This window comes from Gopherus flavomarginatus, chromosome 5, assembly GCF_025201925.1.
Source record: "Gopherus flavomarginatus isolate rGopFla2 chromosome 5, rGopFla2.mat.asm, whole genome shotgun sequence".
In the NCBI taxonomy this organism is placed as follows: domain Eukaryota; kingdom Metazoa; phylum Chordata; order Testudines; family Testudinidae; genus Gopherus; species Gopherus flavomarginatus.
Genome location: NC_066621.1, coordinates 24,804,404 through 24,828,754, shown reverse-complemented (window position 1 = coordinate 24,828,754; position 24,351 = coordinate 24,804,404). Strand labels below are relative to the sequence as shown.

The following is a 24,351-nucleotide window of genomic DNA, read 5'->3' as shown; positions in this document are numbered from 1 at the left end:
TACCATCTAATTACCTAGTGGCTACACACGTGCTAACCGGCGGGGGGACTGCATGGAAACCCCTCGAGAAAGCTCTCAGCACAGTGGGGCAACCATCCCCTGGGATCTAAAGGAGGGAGCCAGTCAAGAGCAATGCCACTGACCCCTCCCAGCCTCCATCCTTGGTGCCTGCTATCAAAGGCTGCCTACAGGTCTCCAACAACATCACTTGCCTAAGTTCCCTGTAAGCTGCAAAGCAGTGCAGCAGCCTATTTAGTGCCACGCAGGCGCTCAGCCAACCTGCCTGGGGACCTGCTGCGGGAGGAGTGCCCCGCCAGCCCCAACCTAGCCCAGCCCCCAACCTGTCATGTGGCTGGGGCACCCCTACCCAGGCCCAGACCCAGCTGCAGCCAGGGTGCCCCAGGCCAGCCCAGCCCCAGCCCAGACCTGCCAGGGTAGTGGCACCATCCCCACCCCAACCCTCTGCCCCACCCTCTGCCCCAACCCTAAGCCCCTCATCTCTGGCCCCATCCCAGAGCCTGCACTCCCAGCCCAAACCTTCACCCCCTGCACCCCAACCCTCTGCCCCAGCACTAAGCCCGTTCCCCGGCCCCACTCCAGAGCCCGCACACCCCTGCACCTCAACCCTCTGCCCCAGCCCTGAGCCCCCTCCCACACTCTGAATCCCTCAACCTCACCCCCACCACATGAATTTTATGTGCATCAATATGAAGATGATGTGTCACATAACAAACTTCATTCGCACATGGGTGGGAAAAATTAGAGGGAACACTGCTTCTGGGACTCCTAACTTTTGTCCATCACCAGGAGATCAGTTACCACCGACACCAGCACAAGCTCTGTACCTTACACAGCCGAACAATGACTGAGGGAACCCAGAGCCCAAGGCAATGTTAGGCCAGGAGGGAAACTAACCTTCCGCAGAGAAAGGAAGGTTTGAGAAACGTATCCCTGCATTTGCACCAAATCACATTTTAAGAAGCTGTGCGCATACAGCTGGGGGGAGAGACCTACAAACTAACATTGTGTTAGATGGTACAATGAGCAGGTAGAGCGACTGTCCTGTCTTGTCCTGTCTGTACAACAGCCAGATACAACCTTAGTTAGATGGTTCTGTCTCTGGTTGAGTTTTGCTGTATTTCATGGACGAAGGATGGATGGATAGAAGAAAAGTGTCATATGGATGGATGGGTCGGGGAGGGATAGGGAGGGGTGGATGGATAGATAGATGGATGGAGATCACATTTCAGTGGGAGGTAAGACGATCTCCTAGAGGTTGGTTGTGTTTCACTCCCAGACCATTGGTGTATTTAGCTCCTACCCCCACTCCGCTATGGGAGAGTCACCTTGTGCATTTGCAGAGCAGGTCCCTGGATTCACACCATGCAATCCACGCAAACACAGCAGCCGAGTGCAGCAGAGAAACAACTAGAGGAAGAAAAATAAGGAGACCCACTGCAAGCACATGCAGCTGATATTTACAATGCCATTACAGCCTCCGCTTAGGCAGTACAGTCCGCCACTGGAAGCAAGAAACGTCTGTCGAGAGAACAAGAGAGTCAGCAAGAAAAACTGTCAGAGAGGCAGGAAACAAAAGAGAGACAGAGAGAGAAAGAGAAACAGGCTCCTGGGTTCAAGAGAGAGCCAGACGGAGACACAGATCCTTGGAGGGAAGGGCAAGATGGGAAACAGAGAGAGAAAGAGACACAGAAAGAAGACAGGGTAGGATGGCCCAAAATCTAACACACAGAACAAGGCAGATCTGAATCCAGGCTCATCCCCAGGGCAGTCTGAAGGAAATATCAAGCTGGGTAAGACTGGAAGAGAAATGTTCTGACTTGGGAACCTAAAGATAGGCACTAGAGGAAGCATCTACAAAAGTACCAGAGCAACTTAAAGGCCTAAGCCACCAATGAGGTTCAATGAGATGCAGGCCTTGTCTACACTAGAAAGTTGTTCTGCTTGAACTGTTCCGGAATAGTTAGAGCAATACAACCCGCCCTGGTGTGGACGCAGTTATGCAGATGTAGAAGGTGCTTTATATAGGGATAGCTATTCCCATATGGAAACGGGAATACCAGTACATGGCAGCATATTGGCATTGATATAGCTACATACTGGTCAAAAATTCATGCCTGTAGCCAACATACACAACAGTTACATTTTCAAGTGCAGAGCAAGTCTTACGCTCCCAGGTGTCTGAGCCACTTTTGAAAATGAGACTTCAGCTCCTAAGTCACTTCAGGTTCATCTTCACTACCAAGTTAATGAAGGCTCTTTCTCGGGTGTTGCCCCGACCCAGGCTCACGTCCATACACAAAACCTTCTCACCCAAGTGTGCTCAATTCATTAATTCCTAGAGTGTAGCTATTCCTAGAGCCCTACATGGATACAAACTTTGTATCTGCATCCGATCCACAAAAATGGTCCGCGGATAGAGAGCAGATATCTGCACATCTAGCTATTCCCATTCTCTGGCTAGGGCAATTTGGGTACAATTCTCCCCTATGCCCAGAATACAGCTACAAGCACCACTCACAGCATCACACCAGGCCTAACTGGTGACTAGCCATCATGCTGGCCCTGTGTGCAGGAGTGAATTTCACTTGTAAGCCCTTACCCACCATGCAGTGATGTCAACGAGTGTATTTCGATCGACTCAGTGGGCTTTGGATCACGGTCACAGGGCATGATCCGGTAACGGTGCTGAACTTTAAGTTCCGTTGGGACCACTTGAACGTGCTTAAATGTTTTGCTGGATCGGGACCTGAGTGACTCAGGAAAGGGCTTCCAATAGCAAGGCCTTCTCCTCCCCATCTCGCACGAGTTAGCAAACAGCCGTACACAGAAACAGGAGAGAGAAAGGAAGCAGAGAGAAAGCAGCAGAGGACAGACTTAGCAAACCAGCCTTAACATTGTTCTGGGAGAAAACAACTGCCAGGGATGGCTTTGTTACTGGTGAACTTTCACCTCGCCCCGGAACACGAGGGCGGCCCGTCCCAGTGGCGCTGCTGGGACCCAGTTGGCAGTTCCGTGAGGGAGCTGCCTCCCTAAACCACGGTGCTCCCAGGGTCTGTGCGCTTGGGCAGAAAGCAGCATTCCAGAGCCAGAGGCAGTGCTAGCCCATTGGGCCAAGCAGGAACATTTTGAGGGGCCCTCACACAGCGCATACAAAAAAGCCAGTAGGGAGCCCCCATCAGCTGCTCAGGGCCCTAAGCAATCGCTCAGTCTCCAGAGCAGACAAGGCTACAGACTCCAGGTGATACGGGTGCAAACACATACCCTGATGGGCAATGTCCACTTGCAATGACCCAGAAACCCCAGCTGCCAACGGCGGGCAGAGAGGAGTACTTACCGGGTGGGGTTGCTGCTCTCCAGCTACATGTCCAGCTTCACTAAGCCTAGTTCCCCCTAAGCAAAACCTCCAGAACGGCCCCTAGAACTCTGGGTCCCTTAGCTCCTGGTGGCCAGAGAGAGGATCTCCCCTTACCCCTGGATCTTTGACAGTGGCCATAAGGGGGGGCTGTCAAGGTGCATGCATGGGAGCGATGTCAAGGGGGAGATGAGGGGTGGGGGGATTGTGCGGTGGCCGAGTGAACCCTCTGGAAGGAGACCAAAAAACCAACCCCGAGGTCTCTTGTTGGAGGAGGGAATGTGGGGTGATTTGGGCAGCATGCCCAACCCGTTAGTGTTTCTCGATACCCACTGAATGCCAAGCTCTTTCCAGGGGGAGGCCAGAGCTCCAGTGGATCCCTTCCCAAGCAACAATGGGATCCGGAGCCCGGGTGCCCTTGTGGCTGAGAACTGCTGGGAAGGACACAGCAGCCCAGAACATGTTTCAAGGCCCCCCGGGCAGACAGAGCACTCTGTGGGCACAGAGCCACTCGATAGCAGCTCGGCGCTTGGGAAAAGGGGCTGGTAGCTGCTGCTCTGCCTGGAACTCCTGACAGCAGCTGGCAACTGCCCAAATGAGCAGGCAATTTGGGGACCTCTGCAAGCTCCCTAATGGGTTTGTCCTTTGTGCTGGCTGGGAATGGTGACAAAGCAGAGGGGCTGACACAGTGCCGGTCATTAAAGCCAGGGTGGCAGTCCTGCACAGGAGGGCTTTTGGTTGCTGTTAGCTGGTGGTGACATAGGAATGGAGCCAATGACTCAATACCTGGTGGGGGTGGCTCTGAGGAGTCCTGCTCTCCGGAGTTCGGCAGCTCGCTCAGCGAGGAGACAGCCAGTGCAGTCGCCCCAGGAGAATGGAGCCAGCCAGAGGACTGCAGGACTGGTGTGCATTGGGGCTGGGAAGCTGTGCCCAAGAACAGTAGAGGATGACATTTCATCTCCTCCAGGCTGGATCTCCTTGCCGATGGTTCACTCTCAGATGCAGGGGAACGGCTAAGTGCTACTCTGGAACACAGCACTGAGAGCAGGGACACTCTGCAGTGACAACTGGATGGGTTTTTTTATTAATGAGGACATGCTAACCCCACCGGAGTGTTCACTTCTGAAGCTACTTCTCCGACTATAGCTGGGTTGATTGTACATACCGTACACCCGATGTGTGTATGGAGCCAGTTTCCGTGCCACGTGCTAGCAACCGGGTACACAGCTCCCACCAACGCTCCATGCACGCCTCTTTGACAATGCTCCTGTATGCAGGCTGCTCGGTACATACACACTGCAGCGTACTCGTGTGGTATCATGTAGACGGTATATACTGAATATACTCCGGTGTATACTGGATATACAGGCACACATATACAGAGTAGGCACCTGGTATATGTGGCAATCATCATACACACTGACACACTCCATGCACACGCAGCAGGTCACTGAAACAGTGCCTGACCCTCACGGAGTGCAGGGCAGAAACTTGTTATAGGGATCCTTTTAGCCATCTCTATGGTGATCTCAGGCCAATGAGCTGATTACTAGGCACCTGGGCATGTGTTTAAAGAACACGGGCAGGGCACAGCGTGGGTGCAGCCTTTGGAGAGTACTGGCATATGTCACTGCAGAATCAGCTTGAGGTTCTGGTTCTGTCCCAGGACAAAGGCAGTTTCCACAGGGTACCTTTCCAGGCAGAGTCAGGAGGAGGGGTGGGGTGAGGGCCACTGAGGCTGCGGGGGGGTCCACCATGGCTGTGTAATGGCTGAGGAGAGATTCTGTCAGCACTGTCTCTTAAACAGAGAGGAGAAAGTTAACCCACGTGCCCAGGCCCCTGCCCCATTCTCCTTCTGCCCGGCTCAGGTTGCTCCGCAAGCTGGACCAGTGTCCCGCGCAGTCCTGCAGGAACCCAGGCCTCCCACGTGACAGTGGGATGCTGGTAGCCTGCCAAGGCCATCACTGCCGTGACATCACAGTCCTGCCCATGCTCTCGGACACGTTCCCTCCCCCCACTGCGGCACTTACATCGATCTCGCTCAGGATGACATCGATGATGCTACCGATTACGATGAGGAAATCAAAGACATTCCAGGGGTCGCCGAAATAGCCCTGAGATTGGAGACAGCAATGAGGTGGGAATGACGGGGGGAGGGAGGGGTGCAAACAGAGGGAAAGGAAAGGAAGAAGGTGAGGGTCAGACAGGGACGATTTCTCTTGGGGGGTTATAAACTCCCTGCAGAGGAGACCTGCTGTTCCCGAGCGCAGTGCACTCTCTGCTTTGCAAACCGCTGCCCCACTCTCTGTGCCAGAGGGAGGGTCTTCGTTCGCCCATGCAGAACACAGCCTGCCGAGGCAGGCTGCCCCCCATGCCCCGAGATGGACACGGAGAGAGCTTGGATTTAGATCGCCTTCCATGTCTACTCTTATCTGCCGGCACGGCAGAACCCAGCACCCACTTAGCTCCTGGGGTCAGACCTTCCCACTGATTGTGCTGATGCTTAGTCTGGGTGAGTCCTCAGCATGCCAGGGAATCAAAGCTCCCACCCCCCAACAGGCCCAGCAACAATGTGATTGTCCATCAAAGGAGCTCGAGTCAGGGCTGGGATGGCGGGGAAGACATGGCTCGCGAGTACAGGGCAGGTATGTGGCCAAGGAGCTGCACTGGGAAACATCTCCAGCACTGCACCTGCCCCAGCCCCCATCACTGTGTATGGGTCACAGGCAGCAGCTCTTGTGGCATGCACTAAGCGGGCTGCCTGGGGCTACATGCGCATAGGGAAGGCAGAGGGATGCTGGAGGAGGCTGTTCTTGTACTGGGTAAGTGCCTGGCGGGCATGGATCTGTTTGAACCAAGTGGCAGCAAGACAACTTGTGACTATCCCAGGTTATGCTCAGAGGGATGACCTGGAGGGGGCTTGGTTCCCAGAGGACCATCCCCATTTGTGGTTCTCCATCCCCGAGGGCTGACATTGGTGTTGTAGGGAAAAGTGACCATTGGATGCCAAGGCAGCCCATGGAGCAGTGACTCACGTAGCTGCATGGCTCGTGAGGTTGAGCAGGGGAGGGATTCCTCTCCGGGCACATTGACAGGGACCGTGGAGGTGACTGGCCATCTCTCAGTGGGCATCAGGGACATGCCTGGGGGGTGTGGCAGGGCAGGGGGCTCTGCCTCGCCTCTCACATGGCTCAGTGGCTACGGTGGTGGGAGACTTGGGGCTCTCCCAGGGCCGCTCACACGCAAGCCTGGTTTGATGGGGGGTCCGGAGAGCTCCAGGGAGGACCACTAGCCTCCCACCCCCACTGGAGAGACGCCCAGAACAGTGAGAGCAGCAGGGTGGGGGTGGGGGTGTTGGGCGAACAGGTAACTGGAGGAAGGGCTCCCCCTTGTGGCCTGGATTGGCGCTGCTCCTCCCCTCAGGAGCTGCCACGTCAGCCTGCAGCCCTGGCCCAGGTGACTTCAGTAACACTCTCCAGGTGAGTGACTGGGCATGAGTTGGTCTCTCTGGGGCCCCAGGATCCAAGGGGATTGTGTTCCCAGGACACCACATGGGGAGGAAATGCCATGCCCACCGCTTGGGGTGAGCCCCTGCCCTCCTCCAGATTCACACCACCTGGGCCCCCTTCCCACTTGCCAGTCAGGAATCGGGGTCTGCAGCGGAGCCAGTCTCCAGGCAACTCAATGAGCACAGCTGGCCTGCAGCAGGCTGCTTATGGATACCATGCCTGAGGGGTGGGAAGAGCCAGCAGACAGGCTCTTAAGCCCAGCAGTGGCAGCAGCTGCAGTCCAGTGGCTACTCAAAGCATTTGCCCATGGCTGGGACAGCTACTGCCTTGTCTTAGCCCAGGTAACTCAGTTCTGACCCTGGACTCTGACTCCTGCTCCAACCACTGGGCACGACTGCCCACATCCTGGTCACATTATGCACCTCCCCAGCACCCCTCCCCACACTCACGGCGCCCAGACTTTCACCCCACCCTCACCTTGGCTTTGAAGGCCATGAGCTTGAGGAACATCTCCAGGGTGAAGAGGATGGTGAAGGCCACGTTCAAGTTGTCCGAGATGTGGTTCATCTCAGCTGACTGGTTGTAGTGCTGGGGAGCCAGGAAGAGGCACAGATTAGCCCACAGGGCTATGGGGAGCAGGTATGCGGCTGGGGTCTCAGATTCTGGGCCAGATGTGAGAGCCTGAGACCAGCATACAAACCTAGAGCTCTGGCAGGGTCGGAATGTGAACAGAAGTTGTGATGCTTTCCCCCATTCCACATGCACCTCTGCCAATAGACCTGCCCCCTGGCCCGCTCCCTGTTCCAGCCCTGGGTCCTGCCCCACAGCTCTGTAGATGTTCCCAAGTCCTGATCCGCAGCCCTGAGGGTCCCCACACTCACACACAGCTGTGCCACTGTCCCTCCCTCCTCACCTATAGCACCCCCAGCTTTTCCATAGGAGGGGCCTCCCTGGAGCAGTGATGATGAATTGCCAGAAGTATCCCAAGCCAAGATCCAAACCCAGATATCCAGGGGCACTCGACCAGTGGCCCAGCCTGAGTCTCACTTTGATGGCTTGCTAGTCTGCTACCATGAGCAGGGTGGTCTTGGACACCCCACCCCCCCCAAGCCCCATGGACAGTGATCAAAGGTTGCCACCCAACAGCAAGGTTGTTAGCTTTGCTCCCTCCTTACCTGCATGCCCAGGCAGATGGTGTTCAGCATGATCAGGAAGAACATGAGGTACTCGAAGTAAGAGGAGGTCACCACATACCAGATCTGGTACTGATAGGGGTTCTTGGGGATGTAGCGTCTCAGAGGGCGGGCTTTCAGCGCGTACTGGACACACTGGCGCTGGGGGCGACAGGAGGAAAAAGCTGGGACTGTGGGCAATTATGACCAAAGAGGTGGCACTGTGGGCAATTATGAAACACTCCCAGCTGTAAAACCTCCAGCTCCGCTCCCTGCCCCTCTCCCCTGCAGAGCCAGGCCAGACCCAATTTCTCACTGTGCAGGAAATCCTGTGTGTGATGAAGTAGAACTGTTCTTAATGTTTCCTCTGAATACTGTGTGGGTGCCTCAGTTTCTGGCCGACACTCTGTCTCCTGGCAACTAATGGCCTGGGCCCTTGCAGGGGATGCTAAAGGTGTGGGAGAACAAAGAGGTCAGGTGTTCTCCTGGCCCGGGAAAGGAACTCAGCAGAGAAGGAGGGGCTGGAGGAGGTTTCAGTTTGGAGCTGGCTGGGGACAAGGAGTGAGTGCAGACGGGGTCGTCTGGCTCAGAATGGACCCGGCTGAGGGGTCCCGTTCTCTGTACCTACAAGCTCTGGTTTAGACTGTGTTCTTGTCATCTAATAAACCTCTGTTTTACTAACTGGCTAAGAGTCACATCTGACTGTGAAGTGGGGGTGCAGGACCCTCTGGCTTCCCCAGGACTCTGCCTGGGTGGACTTGCTCCAAGGTCAGACCCAGGAAGATGAAGCCAGTCTGCTCCAAGGGAGAGGAGGCTCCCCAAAGTCCTGACTGGCTTTGTGGGGAGCAGTTCCTAAGCATCGCCCGGGGACTTCGTGACACTGTGATGTCGAACATTTTTTCCCCATTCTGAAAACATAAAAATTAGAACGTTTCCATGAAACAAAAGTTGTGTTTGGAGCTGATCGAAATGTTTTGCTCTGAGAAAACAGGAATGTTTCCCGCCACCTTTGACCTTTGTCAGCTTAAATTAATGGTTTGTTTCAAAATGAAAAATCAAACCAAACCTCACCAAAACATTCCATTCAGAAAATGGCTGAATGACTGATGCTAGCAAAATGTTCCATTGTGGGAGGGGGTTCCAAATGATATTTCATCAGAAGGGACACATTTTCAATAGCATCAGCATTTTCCATAGGAGAACTGTTGTGATGAAACATTTCTGCGCCTCTCTGACTCCAGGCTGCCCTGGTGCACTGTTACCAGCAATCACTTGGGCGTTCTGCTCTCAGCCTCTTGTGATATTATTGCTATAAACTGGGACCATATAGAACATGGTTTGCAACCAAGGTCCTGTAGTGGCACCAAATCTTATGTTAGGGGGTCATATAAGGTGTCTAAGAGCAGGTTATGGGTTCCTGGTTATGATTATGCTGTCTGTATGTAGTTGAAGTTATGAGTATTGGATCTATACTGTCTGTATTTCAAATTTGTGTTGTGTTTCTAGTTGGTGTTAGCTCTGCCTAGCCTGTTTGATGGCCCATTAAGAACCATCAGCTACACAATTGACCCATTGAGAGGAGGCAGATACGCCTTGTAACTCAGCAAAGTATGCAGGGACTTACCCATGTGATTCCAGACTCCATTTTGCTGTAATTTTCCACTGTTAAGAACAGAGAGGTGTTCTTACACCTGGAAAAGCCTATATAAGGCTAATGCCTCATCTCCATCTTGTCTTCAATCCTGCTTCTTACCTCTGGAGGGACTTTGCTACAATCTGAAGCTCTGAACAAAGGACTGATGACCCATCCCAGTGGGGGATGTTCTCCAGAGACTTGATTTAAACCTGCAGTTTATTCCATCACTGCTACAAGCCTGAACTAAGAACTTTGCCATTACTGTATGTAATTGATTCCATTTAGCCAATTCTAGCTCTCATCTCTACCTTTTTCCCTTTCTAAATAAACCTTTAGATTTTAGATTCTAAAGGATTGGCAACAGCGTGATTTGTGGGTAAGATCTGATGTGTATATTGACCTGGGTCTGGGGATTGATTCTTTGGGATCAAGAGAACCTTTTTCTTTTATTGAGGTGTTGGTTTTCATAAACATTCATCCCCAAGACGAGTGGCACTGGTGGTGATACTGGGAGACTGGAGTGTCTAAGGAAATAGCTTGTGTGACTTGTGGCACGCCAGTGGGGTGAAACCGAAGTCCTCTTTGTCTGGTTGGTTTGGTTTGCCTTAGAGGTGGAAAAACCCCAGCCTAGGGCTGTAACTGCCCTGTTTAAGCAATTGGTCCTGAATTGGCACTCTCAGGTGGGTCCCGCCAGAACCGCATCGTCACAGTGGCGTAGTCGTGCTAGGATCCACAGAACCAGGTCAATTAAGCTTTGGGTCAGAACCCCATGCTATCCAAATTTTAAATTTAGTATTGAGAGTTTTGTTGGTTAAAGATCAGTAACCATGAGACAGAAGCATCAGCAAAAGCAATGAAACTGCAAGCCCTGATGGACAACCTGGAGTTTGAACACGAGCAAAAACTGGCAGAAATTTGAATGAAAGAGAAGCAAGCCTTGGCCCAGCTGAGATCCCATAACCTGGTCTTAGACACCTTATATGACCCCCTTTACATAAGATTTGGTGCCACTACAGGACCTTGGTTGCAAACTATGTTCTATATGGTCCCAGTTTATATCAATAACGTCACACTCCTTCTGGCCCAGGTCGCCTGGGTTAACTCCTGTTCTTGCACACTGGGCATGAGACCCATAACAACCCCAGGTGCTCAGGATCTGGGATCCACCATCCATCTGTGAAGCTGGACCACAAGCCCTTAGGGCCATTTGTGATCATGGAACAATTTCACCTGGTAACCTTTTGATTGCAGCTGCCAGAATCCCTCAAGGTCCACCCCTTGTTCCACATCTCCCTCCTGAAACCTTTCACTGAGAATCCCTTCCCACCCCATGCTACTCCCCACCGCATGCCAATAACGGGGCAGGGCCAAGAGGAACGCATGGGCCAGCAGATTCGGGACTCCCGCCGAGTCCGGGGATGACTCCAATAGCTGAGTGATGGGGAGGGATGTGGCCTAGAAGAGCATTTGTGGGAATCCCTGGAACACACCCATGCCCTGGACCTACTGTGAGCTCCCCAAGAAATCCAGCTGAAGGGCTCCAGGGAGGTGACCCTAAAAGCAGCAGGGTAGGGTCAGGTATCAGACCAGCCAAGACCAGCAGCTGACCTAGTTCCCGACTAACTTTGCTGCAAAGCAATCAGTGAGCCTATCTGCACTACCTTGGAACTGAGAGAGAGGTCACAGCCCCTGATGGTTCTAAGACCGGCCCCCACCGCAGATCAGCGGCTGCTTACTGGGTACCAGGCCTACAGCGGCACTTGCCCTTGTTCCAGTCCCTGCTCCCCTCCAGCTTCAAATTTCTGGCTTCGATCCCCAGCCCTGCCCGTGGCTTACAACTCCTTCGGCTCTGGCATTTGGCTTCTGACCCTTGGCTCATTCCTGGACTTTGCCCTCCCTGGACTCAGCTCTAACCAGTAGGCTGAACTCTCACTGCCACCACTAGGCCTGACTGCCCACAGCCCCATCAGTGACAGTCACAAGCCAGTGTCTCTGCTGAGTCCACGATTTTAGTGTTTAGCAAAGTGATGAATTGAAGCTCGTCAGTGGACGGTGTCGTGCAGGTTTCTTCTGAGGAGGAGGAGGATGGAGAGGTCTGAGACGCAGGGCTCGCTTTGTGAGAGGTGCTTGCCCACAGGTTATGAGGTGTTTTTGTCTTTGCTCAGTGCAAGTTCATTCGAGAGTGAAGTGATTGTCTGGTTTCATCCTCATCGTTATTAACCCGGGTGGGAAGCCGAAGCCCCTTGCAGTCCCAGGCAGGAATGGGCCATATAGGGCCATTTTCTAGCTTTCTTTGGGTGGGGGAGAGGGCACAGGGGGCAGCATGAATCCTGCATGACAGTCGTGGCAGGGACTAGCACCACTGGGAATGCTGGACATCCCTCATTGGGTGTGGCTGGAACCCAGCTGCGAGGCCAGTGTGCAATGGTCGGAGCATTTTCTGCACCTTCTTAAAGGGAGCAGCAGGTCCCACTCCCAAGGGGGCTCCCCAACCCACCGCCACCCCTTGTTGGCAGGCCACCGCCAGTCACTGACCTGTAGGGTGACCAGATCTCAAGAGTAAAATATCAAGACACATTGGGGGAGGGGGCACACCGGAGGCATGGGGGAGGGGAGTGCACAACCCTAGAAAGCTGCGAGGGGGGTGCACGGCCCCGGCTCTATCCCCCTCTGCAAGCCATGGATCAGGGATGGACAGCCCTGGCTCCGGCCCCTGCCGCAAGAGGGGGTCACAGGGCCAGTGCAGGGGGTTGGGGCGCAGGAGTGGGGTTTGGGGTGCTGACTCCAGGAGAGAATTTGGGTGTGGGAGGAGGCTCAGGGCTGGGGCAAGGGTGCAGGCTCCGGGCAGCACTTACATTAGGCGACTCCCCAGAAGTGGCAACATCTCCCTCTGGCTTCTAGGCAGAGAGGCAGTTAGGTGGCTCTGTGCACTGCCTCACCCGCAGATGCTGCCACAGCATCTCTCATTGGCCATGGTCCCCAGCCAATGGGAGCTGCAGAGCTGGCGCTCATGGCAGGGGCAGTGCGCTTAGCCCCCCTGGCCGTCCCTGCGCCTAGGACCCAGAGGGAGATGTTACCACTAGCCATCTGGGTAGGGATCCTACCACCTCTGCATCACTAGAGGCCTGGCAGCCCTACAATGTTGGTCAGCCAGAAGGTCCTTCTGCTCTGCTCCCCTGCCCAGCACTGCTCTAGCCACGGTGCTCCCCGGCACCCAGTCCTTCTCCCTAGCAGGCTAGGAAGAGATGCCTTCTATTCTGTTGGACAGAAAATGGGGTCCCGATCATAGACTGGTTGGGACGCAGGACAGATGGGGTCCCGATCATAGACTGGTTGGGACGCAGGACAGATGGGGTCCCGATCATAGACCGGTTGGGACGCAGGACAGAGAGTTAAATATCGGGAAAGTCCCGATTTTATTAGAACGTCTGGTCACCCTACTGACTTGGGACAGGCCCCACTGCAGCCCAAAGGGTCGATACTGTGCTGCTCCCACATAGCCAATACACTAGTGTGGTGGGGCGGCTGCCCCACACAGGGAGGAAGGGTTAAAGCAGGCCAGAGGGAGCCTGTGCAGAACCCTCCGATTAGAGGAGGGCTCACTAAGCGAGCCAATCAGGAGGTGGCTTGTTGCAGTGGCCAATAAGGGCCAGCAGAAGCCATATATAAAGGGCTACTCAACAGAGCAGAAGGCATCTCTTCCGGGCCTGCTAGGGAGAAGGACTGGGTGCCGAGGAGCACCGTGGCTAGAGCAATGCTGGGCAGGGGAGCAGAGCAGAAGGAGCTTCTGGCTGACCGCTGCCAGACTGAGGCCCCGGAGGAAGGGCAGACAACATGCTAGGGCTGCCCCCCACTTGCCCTGAGGGAAGTGGCCCACACAGTCCGCAGTTTGCCCCTGGAGCAAGGGACTAGACTGGTGACTGCAGCTGGCCACTGAGGCGAGTGGCTGGACTATAGACTGCCAGTCCCCCCAAAAGGGGTGGGAGACAGCGGAGAGAAGAGGCCGCCAAGGAGCGACATGGGTCACAGAGTGGTGGAAGCAGCAAAGTGGGAGTAATGGCAAGCGAGACACCACCGGAGGAGGCCGCCCTGTGGAAGGATTTGAGCTAATTCCAGAATGGCCAGCAGGAGGCGCCATGGTGGTGAGTCTCGTTCCGTCAGTGCAGCCTGGCTTATGGGAACCATCCTGGGCTCCCAGCGTGGTGGCCAAGCCTGGATGTGTCAGTGAAGGTGTCAGAGAGCAGACAGAGAGAGGCACAGAAGAACAGGGGGTCTTGTCTTTCAACTCTGCAGCTTGGACACACCCTCGTGCTTGGACTCCCAGCCTCTCCTGCCTGGGCTCCACTGCACCTTGGTCTTGCCTCGTTCACATCCAGCTAGGGCACCCCGGCTCTCGTCCGGCTGGCACTCATCCCGCACGCTTAGCCACATCCAGACCCTGGCACCTAGCTCTAGTACAACTGGCTCCTCGCACCCAGAGCCTGGGCATCCCTGGAACCGGGGGTTACCCAGGTCATGGGGGCTGGGGTGGGAGGAGACTGGGGGATCAGAGGGAGGTCTCTGCAGGGTAGGGGAGGTTCCGTGGGGGGGATTCCACAGGGAGTACCTGATTCTTGTCCAGCTCACAGTTCTTGTATTCGCTCTCACCCTGCTCCTGGAAGGTGACGATGACGAAGCCGACGAAGATGTTCATCATGAAGAAGGCGATGAGGATGATGTAGATGATGAAGAAGATGGCAATCTCCACCCGGTAGTTGTAGATGGGGCCCATGTCCTCGGTGTGGGTGTCAATGGCCTTATACAGCAGCCTTGGGTGGGGGGCCAGCAGAGAGCATGCAGTTTACCAGGCTGCACAAGGGTCGGGGGGGGGCGGGTAGGGGCTGCAGTCCAGCTGAGCTAAGGCAGAGAGGTCAGGACATCCCAGACAGCTGCTTCCCCTTTGACTGCACTGGCACCTCTGTGCCCTTGATCGGGGGTGGGAGGGTCTTTCTCCACCTTCAGGAGAAGTCCCCTCATGTGGCATTCCCCAGCCAGGCAGCAGTGGCAGTGGGGCGCTGGGATCTCCCCCTGTGCAGCCTGACCCAGTGCCCAGCCCCCATGCTGTGTGCTCCCCCCCCCGTGGACTCACTGCGGCCAGCCCTCGAAGGTGGAGACAGTGAAGAGCGACATCATGGCTGAGAGGACATTGTCGAAGTGGAAGTCATTGTGCACCCACTCGCGCTGGTGCAGCCTTAGCTGCGTGGGGCTGCCATCCAAGTACACGATGAAGTAGCCCCTGGAACGGGAGGCGGCGGTGCATTTATAGACAAGGGGTGAGCGAGTGGGGAACTGGGCCCAGAAACTCTCCAGTCCCCTTGCCCATGACACACACGCACGCCCGCCTGCTGAAGACTCCCTGCTGCTCAGAGCATGGTACTGTCTCACCAGATCAACCTGGGGAACTCACAGCTGCAGGAAGCCAGAGGCCAATGCTGGTCATGACAAGCATCATGGCCAAGTATGTGAGTTCTGACAATAACAGGAATCGGCACTCATGCAATCAGGGTGTGCTGAGGAAGGATCACCTGTGGATGCCAGGGCTACAACCCGTCTACAACCCACACAGCAGCTTCACCAAGATCCACCCTTGGTGCCTCTCTCTGGAGTACCTGGGATCAGTTGGCAGCCTGGATCTACAGGCTGGAGCAGCTTGGCAAATCCCACCACATGCACGTCAAATCCTGCCATCCAGGATGAGCTCTGCCCTTTCACAGCCAGGGAGACTCAAGCCCCAGGTCAGCCCCCTATAAACCCAGACACGTACTCCACCCACCAGGGTGTCTGAAAGGGGACCTGCAAAGGTGACATAACACCTGGGGACATGGGCAGCGCATGACTCCTCCACTTGGGGAGGCTGCATGTGGCCAGATCATGGCCCCGTCCTGCTCTAGCCAGGAACAGCGCCAGGGTTTCTGGCGCCCTAGGCAGAATTCGGGGGGCGGCATTTTGTGCGCTCCCCATGGGGTGCGCGGGAGCTTCCAGTTCCACTCCCATTGCACCACCGAAGAAGGATCCTCCGCCGAAATGCCGCAGGCGACAGCAGCAGTCACTGAGCTGCTCAGCTGCCTGCCGCTGTTTTTCGCGGCACGTCAGCAGAAGGTCCTTCTTTGGAGGCACAATGGGAGCAGAACTGGAAGCTCCCGTGCGCCCCATGGAGAGTGCACAAAATGCCGCCCCCCAAATCCTGGCACCCTAGGCGACAGCCTAGGGTTGCTTAATAGAAGCGCCGGCCCTGGCTCCAGCTTCTGCCCCACTCATACCCATCCCCACCCGCGCCTCTTCACCCCCTCTCTAGGGTTCCCCTGCCTGCCCACCAGCTTCCAGCCGCTCACCCCTCATGCATGCGTGTTTCTTCGCCCCCTCCCGCAAGCAGACTGGGGACAGGAAGAGGAAGAGTGGGAGCAGGAGCTCGGGGCGGAGTGTGGGCAGGACCACAGCCGGGGTGCCCACGCTTTCAGCAGCGGTGCACTCCAAAGGCAGCAGGCCAGCTGTTTGGGGAGGCTTAGCCCCCTCTGGCCTCTTATACCCACCACCCATGTCTGGGGCTGCCATCTTCTGCTCCTGCTTTTGACGATGAGTGAAGAAGACCTGAAAGAGCTTTTCCAGGTCGTTCCATAAAACACAAGACAGTCCCAAGCTTAGGGTTGCCAACTTTCTACTCGCACAAAACTGAACAGCCCTGCCCTGCCTCCCAGGCCCTGTCCCCCACTCACTCCCTCTGTCACTCGCTCTCCGCATCCTCAGTCACTCCCTCTTTTCCACCAGGCTGGGGCAGGGGGTTGGGATGCATGAGAGGGTGAGGGCTCTGGCTGGGGATGAAGGCTCTGGGGTGGGACCAGAAATGAGGGGTTTGAGGTGGAGGAGGGGCTCTGAGCTGGGGGATGGAGCCGAGGGGTTCGGAGTATGGGAAGGGGTTCCGGGATGAGGCAGGGGGCTAGGGGGTGGGAGTGGGTACGGGCTCTGGGCTGGGTGTGTATATTTCAGAGTGGGGCCAGAAATGAGGGGTTCAGGGTACGCAAGGTGGCTCCAGGCTAGGGCAGGGGTTTCAGAGATGGAGGTGCAGACTCGGGGGTGGGGCTGGGAATGAGGGGTTTGGGGTGCAGGAGGGTGCTCCGAGCCAGGATCGAGGGGATTGGAGGGTGTGAGGGGGATCAGGGCTGAGGCAGGGGGTTGGGGCGTGGGAGGGGATCAGGGGTGCAAGTTCTGGACGGTGGTTACCTCAAGCAGCTCCCGGAAGCAATGGCATGTTGCCCCTCTGGCTCCTACGTGGAGGCATGACCAGGTGGCTCTGCGCGCTGCCCTGTCTGCAGGCACCCCCCCTGCAGCTCCCATTGGCTGTGGTTTCTGGCCAATGGGAACTGCAGAGCTGGCACTTGGGGCGGGGACAGCATACGGAGCCCCCTGTCTGCCCCTACACATAGGAGCCAAAGGGGGGACATGCTCCTGCTTCCAGAAGCCACGGCAGGCAGGGAGCCTGACTTATCCCCGCTGTCCTGCTGACCGGACTTTTAATGGCCTGGTCAGTGGTGCTGACCGGAGTTTCCAGGGTCCCTTTTCAACCAGGCGTTCCGGTTGAAAACCGGACACCTGGCAACCCTGCTAGTGCCTTAACCATTGGCCTGGCCTTCCTCTGGCTTACGAGCCCAACTCCTCCTTGCCCCTGGCCATTCAACACTCCCCTCGGCTCTCTGCCCCCTAGAGCAAACTGCCCTGTGCTGCAGGCTTTGCTCTGCATAGAGATCCGCACCTGGGCTCCTCCGCTGTGAGCACAAGGGACAACAAACCAGGACTGGCTCCTCGCCTTCCCCACCAGTCCCCGCGCTCTGGCTGTGATGTGCATGCAGTGACGACAGGGGGCGCCTACCTGCATTCCTTTTCTGTCATCTTGGCAGGATCCGTACAGCTGCTAAACTTCCCCTAGGTTTAAGCAGAGAGCAGAAGAATCAGGGATTGTACCGTGAACTGCAGGGGGCTTGACTGATAGACCTGGGGAGCAAGGACAAGGGCAGCTGCTGGCAACTGCAGTACATCCTGACCTGACCCCACGGCTTAGCCCCGACTCAGGGGGCAGCATCTCCACGGCCAATTCCAGCCTGAAAGGAGGCTGGTTAGTGCCGGCCGTGAGAGTCTGGGCCCTACCCCAGCTGGGCTTTCCTTAGAGGTGGTTAGAGCCCAGCTAGATGTGCCAGCCCTCAACTCTCCCTGTGCAGTCAGCAGCACCGACAGTCCCTGCAGGGCCCAAAGGCCAGACCATGGATGCAGCAACCCATAGCACTTCTAGCCAGAGTCACGTCGACCTCATCCATTCGCCCAACAGCACAAGCGCAGACCTGCCTGCAGTGCCATGGGTGGTCAGGAGGAAACACCTGTGATCCTGCACAACTCGGTGGGGAGCTGGAGCGGCGGAAGAAAACCGAGTCACAGGTGGGGAAGGGACTGGCCCAAGGCTACCTGGCTGGTCAGCCCCAAAGCTGGGAAGACACCTCCAAATTGGCTGACTCCCACTGGGCCACTGGGCTACCTTGCTTGGTCATAGACTACGCATACACTGCCCTGTTCTGCCTGCAGCGTGCTGGTACCCCCAAGGGGATGGCAGGGGATGGTCCTCGGCCTCCCTCTGAATTTATGAAATGGACGAATCCCCTGTCTTAAAGGAAACGAAGGGAAGCCACCCCCTGGCACTTCCCTGAGCTCAGCTCCACCCCAGCTCTCCCCGAGACAGGGAAGGTGGGGGGTACCAGCGCTGGGTTCTGGCCGGGAGGGGCTCTCACCTTGAAGAGCTGCACCCCGATGCAGGCGAACATGAACTGCAGCAGGGTGGTGACAATCACAATGTTACCGATGGTCTTGATGGCCACGAACACGCACTGGACTACGTGCTAGAGAGAGAGAGAGAGAGAGGCCAATGCAGAGGTAGGCCGGGCCTACAGTACCATGACCTGCTGTGGGTATCGGCCGTGCCCATGTGCAGGGGAAGGGGCCATCCCAGACACGGACAAGGGACCCAGCACCACACTGGTGTGCAGGGGACGCAGCCGTCCCAGGCACAGACGGGCGACCCAGCACCACACCCGTGCGCAGGGGAACTGGCCATCCCAGACACGGACGGGGGACCCAGCACCACACCGGTGTGCAGGGGAATTGGCCATCCCAGACACAGACTGGGGACCCAGCACCACATCGGTGCGCAGGGGAATCGGCCATCCCAGACACGGACAGGGACCCAGCACCATACCAGTGCGCAGGGGATGCAGCCGTCCCAGGCATGGACGGAGGACCCAGCACCACACCGGTGCGCAGGGGAATTGGTCATCCCAGACACAGACGGGGGACCCAGCACCACACCAATGTGCAAGGGAATTGGCCGTCCCAGACAGACTGGGGACCTGGCACCACACCGGTGAGCAGGGGAATTGGCCATCCCAGACATGGACAGGGGACCCGGCACCACACCGGTGTGCAGGGGAATTGGTCATCCCAGACACAGACTAGGGACCCGGCACCACACCGGTGTGCAGGGGAATTGGCCATCCCAGACACGGACAGGGGACCTAGTACAATACCAATGGGTTGCCTCCCAGCTGCCCACAAACACCTAACTAAACACCCAGGTGAGAGTGAAATCAGATGGCCTGAGCCCTGGGACATGCAGTCCTGGGATCCTGCTCAGATGGACCATGAGCTGGCAGGCCCTGGATTCCTGTGGTAGATCTGAGGGGGGCCGAGTCCAGCCCCTATGGAGGGCCCTTGTCCCCGCCTTGCTCTCACCTTCAGCCCCTTCGCTCTGTTAATGGCCCGCAGCGGTCGCAGGACTCTCAGCACCCTCAGGATTTTCACCACGGAGATGGTGCTGGACCTGGGGAGGGTAGGGGGAGACAGGGTGACTCAGCCAGCTTGGGGCCTGGCCAGATAAATCAGCTCCTCACACACCGCTGGGAGCCAAACTGTCCTGCAGCGACATATCAGGGGAGAGCAAACACCTGTGCCCCTCCAACATGGGCAGGGGAGCTGTACCTGCCAGGGACAGGAGGGGGCGGACTGGGTGGACAGGCAGGGGCAGGAGGGGGTGTACTGGAGGGGGCAGGCTGGGGGTGCAGAGCAGCAGGGGGCGTGCTGGGGGGCAGGCTGGCGGTGTGCTGCAGGGGGCAAGCCAGGGGATGTGGAGCAGCAGGGGAAGGAGGGGGCATGCTGGGGGGGGCAGGCTGGCGGTGTGCTGCAGGGGGGCAGGTGGAGGGTGCGGAGAGGCAGGAGTGGGAGGGGCGTGCTGGGCGGGTAGGCTGACGTGCTGCAGGGGGCAGGTGGGGGGTGCAGAGTGGCAGGGGCAGGAGAGGGCATGCTGTGGGGGCAGGCCGGGAGGTTTAGAGTGGGAAGGGGCATGCTGTGGGGGCAGGCTGGCGATGTGCTGCAGGGGGCAGGCTGGGGGGTGCAAAGTGGGAGGGAGTGCGCTGTGATGCAGGTTGGCAGTGTGCTGCAGGGGGCAGGCTGGGGGGTGCGGAGCGGGAGGGGGTGCGCTGTGGGGCAGGCCGGGGTGGGCAGAGCGGCAGGCGCCAGAGGACAGGCTGGGAGTCATGCTCTGGCGGGGCCAGGCTGTCATGCGTTCTAGGAGAGGAGAGCAATCCAGTTTGACAGAGCTCCCCAAAGGCAGCACTTCCGGGCACTTCCCACCATTCCTGTAAGGGGCAGGCAGCTGCACAGTACATCAGTAGCAGAGTTGGGCCTAGGCCCCAGGATCGCTGACATCCCTGTCCTGAGCCCTAGCCCCTAGGCCACATTCCCACCCACTGTGAGGAACAGAACCAGGAGTCCTGAAGGAACTTGGGGGAGGAGGAAGGCAATTCCAGATTGAAGTGGGTGCCTGCCCACAAAATCCTTGCGTATCTCCTCCCCATTCTCAGGGGTTGTTTATTTCCTTACTCCCAACAGTGTGGGTGGATGACTTTGTGGCACTGAATAGTGTATGAATGCTAATACAAGGGGAATCAACCAACTCACATGCTTCTGAGCACAGGCTGATTGGCACAGGGATCAGGAGGGAATTACTCCCCACCCTCCATCTACAGCCCTGCGTCTGCCCAGGTGCATCCCTACCATCTGCAGCATCAGTTATTGGTCATTGCTGGAGGTGAGATACTAGGCTAGACAGACCAATGGCCTAACCCATCCTACATCTCTATTGCCAACGTAGATGGCAGCATAACAGATGGCCCTATCCTCTGCTGAACAGGCAGACCTGTTGCTACAACGGGCGCTTACTCAATTCCCATGGAGATGAGGGAGACAGCAACCACCAGCAGATCCAGGATGTTGAAGTAGTTCCGGCAGAAGGACCCCTTGTGAAGGAATGCACCGTATGCAGTCATCTGAAGGGGAGCAGAGAGGAGTTAATGGGAACGGAGCAGGTCACCTCTGATCCCCTTTCTTTTTAGTGACTGCTGCTCATGAAAGAAGCCAGATTGGAGCCCTGGACACTTAAGTCCTCTCTAGATCCGCAGAATAGGCACAGTAAAGGAAGCTTATCATGTACCACCGAGCCAGCGAGCCTCAGCCCCACCCCACAGAAGCCTCTCCAGGGAGTTCATTCTCCACCAACCGTTCTTGGCCCAGCCACCAATTGTTATGGTGCTTTTCTCAGGCAGACACCTGTGGCCTAGGAACTGGGCTGACAGCCACTAAACAAATGCTTCCCTGGGCTACCAACTGGCCACAATAGAGCACGGCCAGCAGGGCCTTCTCCAACTGCTCCGTCTAGGGCGGGACTCAGGAGCAGAGCTGGTCAAAACTCAGCATTTCTGTTTCGTGGGAAATTTCGACACATCATCATTTGGTTTTGTTCCCAATTGGAACAAAAAAAAACATTTTCAAAATATCCCATGAAATGGATGTTTTGAAAAATGTTGGTTTCTGGAACACTTTGAAATTTTGTTTTGTTTTATTTTTTTTTTGTTTAATATTTTTGTTTTTATATTATTTAATGGCATGGCTGTGGCATGCACTACTACTACTGGTGTCGTACAATGACAATCGTTTAATTATTATATTGATTTTATTTTAAATATTTAATAACGAGTGCTTCAATCTAGCAGAGAACGACAGCATAGAGTCCCATGGCTGGAAGCTGAAACTAGACAAATTCAGACTGGAAAGAAGGTGTAAATTTTTTACAGTGAAGGTAATTAACCATTGGAGCAATTTACCCAGGCTCATGGTGGAGACTCCACCACTGACAATTTTTAAATCAAGAGGGGATGTTTTTCTAAAGGCATTTTCTACGTTCTATGGTCTGTGTCACATAGTAGGTCAAACCAAACAGGGCCGGTGCAACCATTTAGGCGACCTAGGCGGTCGCCTAGGGCACTAGCATTTGGGGGGCGCCATTTTCTTTGGCAGTGACCGCGGCAGCCAGATCTTTGGCTGCCCTGGTCGCCGCCGGCATTTAGGCGGAGGGAGCTGGGGCAGGGGAGTGCGGGGAGGGTCACCTGCAGCAAGTAAGGGATGGGGGTGGCATGCAGGGGAACTCCCTGCCCCAGCTCACCCCTGCCCCGCCTCCTCCACGAGCACGCCGTGGCTGCTTCACTTCTCCCGCCTCCCAGGCTTTTGACGCCTAAGCTGATTGGTGCTGCAAGCCTGAGAGGCGGGAGAAGTGAAGCAGCCACAGTGTGCTCAGGGTGCTCGTGCGCGGGGCAGGGGTGAGCTGGGTGAGGGGGTGCCTCAGGCCGGAGGGTGGGGGGTGGGGAGCTGCCACAAGGAGGGCGCCTCAGGGCAGAGGGGGGGAGCTGCCGCAGGGGGGGTGCCTCAGGGCGGCGGTGGTGGAGGGAGAGTGCAAGGTGGAAGTTTCGCCTAGGGCGTGAAACATCCTTGCACCGGCCCTGAAACCAGATGATTGTAATGGTCCCTTCTGGCCTTGGAATCAATTCATCTGTGCATTTTTAAAGCAGTTAAGGGCAGCTGCTACTTAGCACTGATTGAAACATCTTCTCTTCTCTTCTAGGTCAAAACATCTCCTGTTTGCATTTTAACTCCAGGTGTCAAACTATTCCATTACAACACAATCAGGAGACATTTTGATCTAAAAGAAAAGAGAAGCTAGTTCAATCCATGCTAAGGGGCAGCTGCCCTTAAAGGGTTTTAGAATAAAATATAGTAAAATAATATTTCTACTAGAGCTGTCAAGCTATTAAAAAAGTTTAAAATGATTAATCGCGCTGTTAAACAATCATAGAATACCATTTCTTTAAACATTTTTGCATGTTTCCTACATTTTCAAATATATTGATTTCAATCACAACACAGAATACAAAGTGTACAGTGCTCACTTTTATATTTATTTTTATTACAAATACTTGTACTGTAAAAAACAAATGAAATAGTATTTTGCAATTCACCCAATACAAGTATTGTAGTGCAATCTCTTTATCATGAAAGTTGAACTAAAAAATGTAGAATTATGTACAAAAAATAACTGCATTCAAAAATAAAACAATATAAAACTTTAGAACCTACAAATCCACTCAGTCCTACTTCTTGTTCAGCCAATCGCTCAGACAAACAAGTTTGTTTACATTTGCAGGAGATAATGCTGCCTGCTTCTTATTTACAATGTCACCTGAAAGTGAGAACAGGCATTCTCATGGCACTGTTCTAGCCAGCATCATTAGTTATTTACATGCCAGATGCGCTAAAGATTCATATGTCCCTTCATGCTTCGTCCACCATTCCAGAGGACATGCATCCATGCTGATGATGGGTTCTGATCGATAACAATCCAAAGCAGAGCGGACTGACGCATGTTCATTTTCATAATCTGAGTCCGATGCCACTAGCAGAAGATTGATTTTCTTTTTTGTTGGTTCGAGTTCTGTAGTTTCTGCCTCAGAATATTGCACTTTTAAGACATCTGAAAGCATGTTCCACATCTTGTCCTTCTCGGATTTTGGAAGGCACTTCAGATTCTTAAACATTGGGTTGCGTGCTGTAGCTATCTTTAGGAATCTCACATGGTACCTTCTTTGCGTTTTGTCAAATCTGCAGCAAAAGTGTTCTTAAAATGAACATGTGCTGGGTCATCATCCGAGACTACTATAACATGATATATATGGCAGACTGCAGGTAAAACAGAGCCAGAGACATACAATTCTCCCTCAAGGAGTTCAGTCACAAATTTTATTAACGCATTAGTTTTTTAACAAGCGTCATCGGCATGGAAGCCTGTCCTCTGGAATGGTGGCCAAAGCATGAAGAGGCATACGAATATTTAGGATATCTGGCATGTAAATACTTCGTAATGCTAGCTACAAAAGTGCCATGCGAACGCCTGTTCTCACTTTCTGGTGACATTGTAAATAAGAAGCAGGCAGCAGTATCTCCAGTAAATGTAAACAAACTTTTTTGTCTGAGTGATTGGCTGAACAAGAAGTAGGACTGAGTGGACTTGTAGGCTCTAAAGCAGAGGTTCTCAAACTGGGGTTCGGGACCCCCTCAGGGGGTCACAAGATTATTATATGGGGGGTCGTGAGCTGTCAACCTCCACCCCAAACCCTGCTTTGCCTCCAGCATTTATAATGGTGTTAAATATATAAAAAAATGTTCTTAATTTATAATGGGGGTCGCACTCAGAAGCTTCCT

The 24,351-nt window shown here is 55.1% G+C and overlaps 1 protein-coding gene across 2 annotated transcripts in view; it reads right to left on the bottom strand.

Annotated features, from left to right (window-relative positions):
- Positions 1–24,351, bottom strand: part of CACNA1S (calcium voltage-gated channel subunit alpha1 S) — a 111,464-nt gene that overhangs the window by 41,060 nt on the left and 46,053 nt on the right. The window contains exons 20-29 of one of the 2 annotated variants that reach the window (XM_050956069.1): positions 20,983–21,089; positions 19,498–19,585; positions 18,501–18,608; positions 17,594–17,646; positions 14,819–14,965; positions 14,297–14,498; positions 8,058–8,216; positions 7,360–7,470; positions 5,404–5,487; positions 1,483–1,539 (exon numbers count right to left, since the gene is read on the bottom strand). In XM_050956069.1, coding sequence (XP_050812026.1) covers positions 1,483–1,539; positions 5,404–5,487; positions 7,360–7,470; positions 8,058–8,216; positions 14,297–14,498; positions 14,819–14,965; positions 17,594–17,646; positions 18,501–18,608; positions 19,498–19,585; positions 20,983–21,089 — 1,116 coding nt within the window. The remainder of the gene's footprint in view (positions 1–1,482; positions 1,540–5,403; positions 5,488–7,359; positions 7,471–8,057; positions 8,217–14,296; positions 14,499–14,818; positions 14,966–17,593; positions 17,647–18,500; positions 18,609–19,497; positions 19,586–20,982; positions 21,090–24,351) is intronic. The other variant, XM_050956070.1, reaches the window with a different exon arrangement.